The sequence below is a fragment of the Eubalaena glacialis genome, chromosome 18, assembly GCF_028564815.1.
Source record: "Eubalaena glacialis isolate mEubGla1 chromosome 18, mEubGla1.1.hap2.+ XY, whole genome shotgun sequence".
In the NCBI taxonomy this organism is placed as follows: Eukaryota; Metazoa; Chordata; class Mammalia; order Artiodactyla; family Balaenidae; genus Eubalaena; species Eubalaena glacialis.
The window spans coordinates 1,079,564-1,088,631 of NC_083733.1; the positions used below are offsets into that span (position 1 = coordinate 1,079,564).

General features: G+C 65.6%; 2 protein-coding genes across 4 annotated transcripts; one reads left to right on the plus strand and one right to left on the minus strand.

Annotated features, from left to right (window-relative positions):
- Window positions 1–1,058: 1,058 nt before the first annotated feature.
- On the plus strand, window positions 1,059–3,551 carry APRT (adenine phosphoribosyltransferase). Of its 3 annotated transcripts, none has more exons than XM_061172308.1 (5): window positions 1,061–1,306; window positions 1,442–1,548; window positions 2,603–2,736; window positions 2,994–3,072; window positions 3,327–3,551. In XM_061172308.1, the coding sequence occupies exons 1-5, from the start codon at window positions 1,227–1,229 to the stop codon at window positions 3,458–3,460; spliced, it is 534 nt and encodes a 177-aa protein (XP_061028291.1). In that variant the 5' UTR covers window positions 1,061–1,226; the 3' UTR covers window positions 3,461–3,551. The 3 variants fall into 3 exon arrangements, with proteins under 3 accessions (XP_061028292.1, XP_061028291.1, XP_061028290.1); XM_061172307.1 differs by having other exon boundaries at window positions 1,065–1,306; window positions 3,193–3,420; XM_061172309.1 differs by lacking the exon at window positions 3,327–3,551 and having other exon boundaries at window positions 1,059–1,306; window positions 2,603–2,884; window positions 2,994–3,073.
- Window positions 3,552–3,768: 217 nt separating this feature from the next.
- CDT1 (chromatin licensing and DNA replication factor 1) lies at window positions 3,769–8,296 on the minus strand. Its single transcript, XM_061173258.1, has 10 exons — window positions 8,066–8,296; window positions 7,476–7,601; window positions 7,245–7,396; window positions 6,528–6,725; window positions 6,285–6,430; window positions 6,027–6,127; window positions 5,429–5,617; window positions 5,001–5,141; window positions 4,725–4,926; window positions 3,769–4,357 (listed from the first exon to the last, which is right to left on the minus strand). The coding sequence occupies exons 1-10, from the start codon at window positions 8,294–8,296 to the stop codon at window positions 4,194–4,196; spliced, it is 1,650 nt and encodes a 549-aa protein (XP_061029241.1). The 3' UTR covers window positions 3,769–4,193.
- Window positions 8,297–9,068: the final 772 nt, after the last annotated feature.

A 9,068-nucleotide genomic window follows, 5' to 3' on the forward strand; every position in this document is an offset into this window, starting at 1 on the left:
CAAGGGCCTCCCTGTCCCGGAGCCTCGACAGCCAAGGCCTCCCCAGTCCAGTGGGGACAGCTGAAGCCACCAGCTTCCTTGGAGATCAGGACTCCCAACCCCAGCACACTGTGGGGCCTGCCTGTGCTTCAGAGGTGCCCCGCCCGCCCTCCCGTCCTCGAGCCCAGGGTGGCAACGCTTGAGGATGAGCCCATTCACCAGCGAAATCAGGAGAGCCTGAGCAGGGCTGTGAACGGCCTCCAGGGACTCCCCCTTAAGGCCCGTGGGCCGTTTCCATTGTGTGGAGTTTCCACTCTGCAGACTGTCACACCAACTCTGTACTGTTTTAAGACTTGGGAAATTATGAAGAGAACAGGTTTAGAATAAAGTAACAGGCATTTTAGCCTTTTGTTTTTAAATGAAATTCTATTTGGGGGAAGTTGTGCCCCCTGGGTACCACGGTGGGGGCTGGAGTGGGCCAGGCCAAGCATTCCATCCCTCCCTCCTCCGCTGCCCTCCCACTGCAGGCCCCGGGGGAGCCAGGCACCAAACGCCTGGGCTTCCGCCTCTGGCTCGCCCCGCCCCCGGCCGTTGGTCCTCTGAACTTCTCCCTTCCAGGCCTCTGCACCGCACTCCTGCTCGGAACCCCTCCTTACTCCGGTCCTCTGGCACCGGCGCGCTACTGGGGAAAGGGCCGGGCCGTGTGTGTGCGCCGTGCGCCCCGTGCGCCCCGTGCGCACGCCGGGCCCCTCGCACCGCGCTGCAGGAGCTCAGCCGAGACCCGCCGGGGAGGGAAGAAGAGCGAGCGAGGCAGTGCGCGCCGCCCGAGGCCTGGGGTCCCGGCCACAGCTGCGCCGAAGACCTGCGGGCGCTCTCGGCTTGGCCGAACCGAGCGAGGATTTCCCCGAAAGTCCGGCCGGGGCTGCGTAGACGCCGTACTCCATCAACCCTGACTCGCACCTGGGCCCCGCGCGAACGTCCTTGAGGCGGGGACGCCAGTGTTCAGGGCACAAGAAATAAGCACGTGTCTTAAGACCGACCGCACTTAAGATTCGATGAAATACGGTACCTCCTACGGGAGCTGGTGGGCCCCGCCCCCCCGAACCCAGACCCGCCCCCTCGTTCCACGCAGGCGCGGAGCCGCCTTGGGCGCCCGGCCCCGCCCCCTGGGGGGGGTTCCTCCCCCACCCCGCGCAGGCGCGGAGCCTACTAGCCCGCTCGTGCCCAGGAGGCGCGCGGACGCTGCGATGGCGGATTCCGAGCTGCAGCTGGTGGCGCAGCGGATCCGCAGCTTCCCCGACTTCCCCGTCCCCGGCGTGCTGTTCAGGTACGGGCAGGCGGGCCACGTGGGGCACGCGGGCGGAGGAACGGAGGGACGGACCGGGCCGCGCGGCCCGGGATGTCGGGGCGCGGTGGGCTCTGCGTGGGCCCGAGAGTCACCAGGCCTGTCCTTGCGTGCCAGGGACATCTCACCCGTCCTGAAGGACCCCGACTCCTTCCGCGCCTCCATCAGCCTCCTGGCTAATCACCTGAAAAAGGCCCACGGCGGCAGGATCGACTACATCGCGGGCAAGTGGAGCGTCAGGGGTCCGCCGGGTCCCCGGACTCTCCCTGGTGCTGCTCGCGTCTGCTATGAGGGCGCAGGGTCGGGAGTCCTTTACCCTGGGCAGGGTGGCTTTGGGGGTCTTTTAGGGGACCCGCCGGACGCCCCAACGGTGCTTGAGTTGTAAGAACAGACCCGTTGCCGCATCCCGACTTTGCAGCCGTGAGAGGGGCGACAGGCCTCTCCAGCGGCCGGGGAACGCCTCTGCTGCGTGGGTGCCGGCGGCGGGCTGAGGGCAGGCACGACAGGTGGGGCCCCAGAGCTGAATTTCCCCAGGGGGTGTCTGACCAGAATCCACTGGGCCAAGCATGCTTTCTTGTTTTACCGGCGGGCATTGAGCGCCTGCCGTGTGCCAGGTCCTGTACCCAGTGGTGGGTTTTAGGAAAACCCAGGAGATCGTGGAAGATCCTGGCAGGTCCTATTTCTCTTTGAGAGCCCCACCCCTGATCCTTCCTGGTTCTTGGATACCCTGAGGGGCCACAGCACTGCCCTGTAGGCTGGAGGGCTCCAATTGGTTGAGTCCTGCAGAGGATTCTTCCCTTCAGAAGCTGTCCCTCCCTAACCACACTCCCACGTGGGGAAGAGGCCCTGAGCTCCCCCATCACAGCTCAGTCCACCCCCGGAGGTGGCCGGCGCAGTCACTGCCTCTCCTTCTGGACTAGAAGCTCCTGGGGCAGACGCTGAACCGCCTGCTAAGGGCGTCTCAGGTACCACCAGCCACTGGCGAGCAGCTGAGCTTTGGAGAGAGGTTAGGTGACTTAGCCAAGGCCATACGGCTATTTACACTGCCGTGTACGGAGTGGCTCCTGCCCACTCCAGCACCCAGCAGTCCCTGTGTGGTAGGTGATCTGTCAACATTCCCAAAGTGGATGGATGTCATTGATCTTTCATCTGGAGGCAACAAGGCTGTGTGTCCTGGGTTGTGATGGCTACTTGTCACTGTTCAGCCCTGACCCATGGGGACCCCAATGCTGCTGTACCACGCAGCTGCCCCCCCAACACCCCAGGTCTCGCCGACAGGCCTAGACTCCCGTGGCTTCCTGTTTGGTCCCTCCCTGGCCCAGGAGCTGGGCTTGGGCTGCATTCTCATCCGGAAGCGAGGGAAGCTGCCAGGCCCCACTGTGTGTGCCTCATACACACTGGAATACGGGAAGGTGAGAAGGCTGGGGGCTGCCTCTGTGGACCCTCCATTCCCAAAAGGACAGTCGTGGACTCCAGTGGAGCTGCCGTGTTGGTTGGAGTGGACATGGGAACTCAGAGAGGCTGAGAAGTTGGGCCAGGCTGGCAGAGCCAGGAGACAGGGTGGGTTGGAACTGCGGCCCAGGGGGTGGCCCCTTGTCAGTCCCCGAGCTCTGCACACCAAGGCCGTTTGGGGGAAGCTCGTAGATCACGTGCCCGCTTTCATCTGCAGGCTGAGCTGGAGATCCAGAGGGACGCCCTGGAGCCAGGGCAGAAGGTGGTGGTTGTGGATGATCTGCTCGCCACTGGTGGTGAGGATCTTCCCCCAGCGAAGCGGGCCTGGCGTCAGGGTCTGGCGGGGGTGGAGGATGGGTCTCGGCACTCTAGTTTCCCAGGGCCCGTCTCCACACCACCCCTCCCTCCCTCCCCAGGAACCATGCGTGCAGCCTGTGAGCTGCTGGGCCAGCTGCAGGCCCAGGTGCTGGAGTGCGTGAGCCTGGTGGAGCTGACCTCTCTGAAGGGCAGGGAGAAGCTGGGGGCTGTGCCCTTCTTCTCTCTCCTGCAGTACGAGTGACCCCGGCCCCACCCCCGCACCAACTGGAAAAGAGGATCAGCCTGGGCAGCTGCAGCCACCCCCACTGGCCACCAGGGGGACCAGAAGTCCAGAGGGGGGGAACTTATGCATCCGTGGCTGAGTGATTTTCTCCTGAGCGGGGGCTGCTGCCTGGGGGGCCTGGAGCTGCAGGCTCATTGACAGTGGAATGAGAATGAGAATAAATGACTTTCTAGAGCGGAGTCTCCTCCCCAGTGTCAGTGTGGGAAGGTGCAGGGGCCCACCAGGCAGGCTGGGCGCTTTCTGACATTAGCATTTGGTGGTTCTCGAGCCCTGTGAGCCGCCGTCTGCACACACGGGGGCAGCCCACCCTGGCTGGCTTCCCCTGCTGCTGTAACTCATCACGCACGCATGTGGACTTCAAACAACTTTATCTTACAGTTCTGGAGGCCAAGTACAAAAATCAGAGTGTGGGTAGGCAGGGCTGGTTCCTTCTGTGGGCTCCAGGGAGAACCTGCTCCTTGGTTCTCAGCTCCTGCTGGCATCTTCCAATCTCAGATTCACCATCTGCCTGCCTCCCTCTTACGAGGGCCCTGTGTGACACCCAGCCCACCCAGATACTCCCGGACCACCTCAGGATCCCACGTGGACACCTGGGAGGGTTATCCGCCAGCCACACTACCCTCCCCGCGCCCCCCACTTCCCTGCACCGTGTATGAGGGGGGCCTCCACCACACTGGCCAGGAGCCCTCGAGCCCAGCAGCCAGAGCCCTGACCTTCATGGGGACTCGGGACAGGGAAAGCAAAGTGCGTCGTGTTTCTAGTGGAAGTAAGACACAGGCCCGGCGGCCCGGCAGTGTTGGCACCTGTCCGCCCGGCTCACAGCGCCTCCTCGACATGGGCAAGGCGGGCCAGCTGTGCCATGACACCTGCCAGGTCAGCGGCCTTGTCCAGCTTGACGTAGGTGTCCGTGCGGATGCGGTGGAGGCTGAGCCAGTCGGGCAGCAGCTCAGAGAGGAGCTGCACGTGCTTCTCCATCTCCCCTGCGGAGGGGGGGGGGCGGCACGTGAGGCCGGGTGTCAGGGCCCTGTGAGGCCTCCCGGGACAAGATTGGGAAGGACTCCAGTAGTGACCACACAGCCTTGCCGAGGAGCTGGCCCTCCCGTGGAAACCCCACAGTGGGAGGCGCCCAGCAGCTGAGGGACCAGAGACCTTGGAGGCAACAGGCAAGTCCTACGGAGCCTGGGGGCCGATGGAGGGACCGCAGGGGAAACAAGGCTGGTTGGGTTGAGAGGGTGGGAACAGCCCCTCAAGGCTGCAGGAGCCGAGGGGGCCAGACAGCCTCGGGAGGTGAGCCCAAGGGTACGGTGCCCGCCCTCATCTGGGACGTGGGGAGGGCCCTGCACGTACCGGGGCTCATGGCCGCGCGGTAGCTGCCCACCATCCTGGCGCAGGCCACCTCCATGGTGAGCGCTGGCTTGCGCTCCGACACGAAGACGCTGCGCAGCACGCGGGCCAGTTCGGGCAGCCGCTCGAGCCGCCGCAGCCGCTGCTCGTGCTCCGGGCGCCGCGTCATCCGCGCCAGCTGCTTCTGTGCCTCCTTGGCCCGGATCTGCCGTGGGCACGGACGGTCAGGGGACGCGTCTCGCCCCTCACCACCACCCCGCGGGGAGGCCGAACACTCACCCGCTCCAGCAGGGCCTGGGACACCCCCTTCAGAGCGGCAGGCGGCGTGGCCGGGGGGGTGGCTGGCAGTGCCGGGCCGGGGGGCTGGGGGCTGCTAGGCTGGGCCGTGCGCTGGGCCAGGTCGCTCAGAGCCTTCTCCATCTGGAGCAGGTCAGAGGGGAGAGGTCAGGAGACGCCTCCCCCCGGTTCAGCCACAGGGGAGGCTCCTCACACCCCGTCTGTGTGGACCCCCCCCCAAGAGTCCTTTGTCCAGCCCAGGGTCACCCCGGCACATCAAGGGCCTGTGCTCACCACCCCAGGGCAGAGCCTGCTGGTGGGCGGTGCTCTGCTTGTGGGGAGGGCATGTCCAGCCACCCTGAGGCCCACGGCCAAGGGTGGAGCCTGTCAGGCACCGACATGGGGGTCAGGCCACCCCGCACCAGCCTTACCCTGGGTGACATCAGGCTGCGGGCACGGGCCAGCACCTCCTGGGCGGAGGCCAGCTTCTCCACAGTGGGTGGCTGGGGCAGCTCGGCCGGCTCGACGTCAGGCACTTCGTCCACATTGAAGCGGGGGTGCCAGCGTGTCAGCTGGTCCTCAGGCACCTCCATGGGGGGGTTCAGGGAGGCCAGGAAGGCCTGTGTTGGAAGGGGGGGCACCAGGTGACCCTTGGCACATCTGCCTGTGGGTGTGCAGAGCTGTCCGGGTTCCTGTCCCAGCTGGGCAGCCTCGGGCAAGTTACTTCACTTCTCTGAGCCCCAGGTGCTCAGCTGGGCTGAGGGTACAGCACAGAGCACCCAGCAACACCCACTGGACTCTCCCCAAGCTTCCTGGGGCCAGAGGCTACCAGCCTCGAGCTCCCTGCTTGTCTGCTCAGGGCCAGGGTCCCCGCCCAGCCCCGTGCCTGCCCACGTGTAGAAGACAGCCGTGGAGAGTGGTTAAGAGAACTCTAGAATTCAGCCTCGGGAGAAGCCCATTTCCTGCGGCGGCAGATGGGGCCGCGACAGCAGGGACAACGTGAGGACCTGAGCCGGGGCACCCGCTCACCCTGTGATGCTCCCGGACTCGGGCTACCAGCTTCTGGCTGAAGACCTGGCGCCGCTGCAGCAGGTGCGACGCCGTGAGCTGGGGGGCCGCACTGCCAGCCTCTGTGGGGAGAGTCCAGGCCTGAGCCCCAGGGCCGGGCCTACCCAGTCACCCAGCCCACCCCCACGGGTCTCAGACAAGGCCCAGTGCCCGAGGCCTTACACCCACGCTGAAACCATGCAGCGTCCTGGGCAAGAACCCGAGGCCCAACACACTCACGCTGGTCCAGCAGCGGCTCGATGGTGAGCTGGTAATCAGACCTCCTGACGCCATCCTTGAAGGTGGGGATGTAGCGCTCCTGGCGGAAGCGGTAGGAGCCGAGGTACACGGTTTTGATCTGACCCACGTTGCGCTCCTCAAAGCGCCTACGGGACAAGGGTGCGGGGGGTCAGAGAGCCGGGGTCGGAGGGCACACAGACTCCAAGGGCAGGACGAGGCCCTGACCCCCAACCCCTCGCTCACTTGCGCATCATGTCCTGGACGCCCTGCTTGACCTTGGTGAAGGTCACAGTCTCAGAGCGGTTGTAGAGCATGCTCACGATGGTGTCCATGCTGCGGAACATCTCGGCCAGCACCTGGTACTTGTAGGGCAGCACAAGGCCCGGGGGCCCCGGCTGGGCCAGGGCGTGGAAGCGCTGGTAGGCAGGCATCTGCTCACCACTGCCAGGGAGGGAGCGGGGCCATGAGAGAAGCACCAGACCCACCCCCTCCAGCACCCAACGGCAGGCAAAGTGGTGGGGGAAGACCCCAGAGCCGGGGGTTCCACCCCCAGGGCACACTGCGCACCAGTTTACAAAGCCCCTACACTCCCACTGTCTCCCGGTCACGAGCACTACCAGGGACAGAGACAGAAGCCTGGCCTCAGACCCAGCTGTCACGCAGGGCGGTCCCCGACCATCCCCAGCCCTGCTTCCTTGTCTGTAAGAGGCCTGTGATAACTATGTGACCTGGAAGGACAAACACGGTGCCAGGCAGCAGGTCCCGGTAACTGCTGGCTGTCCAGGTGGTCTGAAATTCGCAGGAGCTGGCCCTCTCACAGATGGAGGCTGACACAATTGCACTGCGCTGACTCCTTGGAGGGCACGGCCCTCGCCCACCCGAACCACCACAGCCCAGCCCCGCCAGGCCTCCCACCAGGCCACCCCTTCCTGGGTGCCTAGCCGCCCTCCCAAGACTCACCACAGCCCGGCTGGGTGCCCCCTGTCCTCCGGCGCGCTGGGTTCCCCAGCATTCTTCTGCGCACTTGCCTTCAGCTCCTGGACCCGTGCCCCCAGCTCCTGTGCCCGCTGCAGGCACGACTTGAGCTCAGAGAGAGTGACTTTGGAAAGCACCTGCGGACACAGAGTGCTGTCAGCCCGCCTGTCACCCCAGGCCAGTCCACCTCCCCTGCTCTCAGTGCAGCCTCCTCACCTTGTCCTCCTGGGCTGCCAGGCAAGGTCGCTGACTGGCTGAGAGGGTGGCCTTCTTTGTCTTCTTGCTTTGGGGAGAAGAGTGCTCTGGGGAGCCAGCGGCAGCTGGGGAACTAGGGCCAGAGACCTGGTGGGAAGGACCCCAAAGGTGATGAAACCACAAGACTCTGGGGTGCACCATCTCGCAGAAAGCAGCTCTCCTGCCCCCTTGGTTAACTAGGACACGCCCCACTCACAGCCAGGTGCAGTCACCCAGGCCTGACCCCTCGCCCAGTCTTGCAGACGAACCTGGCGTTTACCAGTCCGCTGGGCTCTGGCCCTCCCCCAGCATCTGTCAGATCAGGCACCCCCCCCATCACTGGAAGTCCTCTAGAACGGAGGCCCCGCGAGGCTACGGGACGCCACCTGCCAGGTGCGCGTGAACTGGCCCTAGCCCCTCCTCCCGCGGGGGGCCTGGGTTCGACCCGGGTCGGTGCCCTCCTCCTGGGCAGGTCTCTCCAGCAGCCCCGCCCCCTCCCCACCGCTCCACCGGTTCCCTCCCGTCTGTCCCCCTCCCCGGCCTCAGTTTCCTCCTCCCCTCCGCGCCCTCACCGCGTTGGCCGGCAGCCGCAGCCTCCTGCGCGCGGGCGGCGCAGGCTCGTCGCGCGTGGGCTCGGCGGGCGAGCGGGCGCGCTTGCGGCTGCTGCCGGGGCCGGGGGCCGGGGCGCGGGGCGCGGGCTTGGCGGGACTCGGGGTGCGCCAGGCCGGCTTGGTGCCCGTCGGCTTGTCCCGGAGCCCAGGACGGCGGCGCGCGAAGAAGTCGGTGAGGCGGCACTGCGCCATGGCGGGAGCGGCGGAACCGGGACTGCAGGACCGCGACTGCAGGACCGCAGGCGGAAGTGGAGTCGCTTTTCCCGCTGATTTTCGCGCCGCGCCCTGGCCCCGCCCCGGCCGTGGGCGGAACCATCGGCTCCTCGGCCAAGGGGGTTGGCGCAATATGGACGGGCCCGGGCGCGTGCGCGCTGGCCCTCTCGGGCTGCGCCTACCGCGCATGCGCCGCAGCGAGGGTCTGGGGTTGTTTGACGGTCCGTGTGCTGTTTCCCGAGTCCTGGCTGGGTCTGCGCTGGGGGGCACGGTTCCGGGTGGGCGCCGAGCCAGTGCTGTCCCGGCAAAGAGGAAAATGCTACGCTGCTTCCTCCTGAAATTTAAACTAATACGGTGCAATGAAGCTGGCGCCCGGCTGCGCGGACTAGGAGGGCGCTGCACACGTGGCTGCGGGGGCGGGGGTCTCGGCGTGTCCTGGGCCTGGCCTGGCGCCCAGTGTGCGGACCAGGACCCTGAGGCTGGTGGATGCGCCTCCAAAGAAGGTGTTCGGCAGTTAGGTGAACGGACCGAGACCACTGAATTGCACACTTCTTTAAGGGTGAAGGTTATGTTTCAATCAAGCTGTTATTTTGAAAGAGAAAGTTGCTCTCAAATGGCCAAATTGGAAAGAAAGTTCTTAAAGCCTGAAGCTTGGGTTATCTGGCAGGCTCAATGTCTGTGGAATTCCCATCACAGAAAAATGCGGTCAGCCCGGTCCTGAAGTCTGACCACAGGTCTGGGAGGAAACTGA

What these genes read in the sequence shown, in the direction of transcription:
- APRT (XM_061172307.1), top strand. Translation starts at nt 1,227, where the DNA reads ATGGCGGATTCCGAGCTGCAGCTGGTGGCGCAGCGGATCCGCAGCTTC. An exon ending in GTCCCCGGCGTGCTGTTCAG is followed by an intron (nt 1,307 to 1,441) that starts GTACGGGCAGGC and finishes CTTGCGTGCCAG; the next exon opens with GGACATCTCACCCGTCCTGA. An exon ending in CAGGATCGACTACATCGCGG is followed by an intron (nt 1,549 to 2,602) that starts GCAAGTGGAGCG and finishes TCTCGCCGACAG; the next exon opens with GCCTAGACTCCCGTGGCTTC.
- CDT1 (XM_061173258.1), bottom strand. Translation starts at nt 8,296, where the DNA reads ATGGCGCAGTGCCGCCTCACCGACTTCTTCGCGCGCCGCCGTCCTGGG. An exon ending in GTCCAGGACATGATGCGCAA is followed by an intron (nt 6,431 to 6,527) that starts GTGAGCGAGGGG and finishes CTTGTCCCGTAG; the next exon opens with GCGCTTTGAGGAGCGCAACG. An exon ending in CCCAGGCCCTGCTGGAGCGG is followed by an intron (nt 4,927 to 5,000) that starts GTGAGTGTTCGG and finishes TGCCCACGGCAG; the next exon opens with ATCCGGGCCAAGGAGGCACA.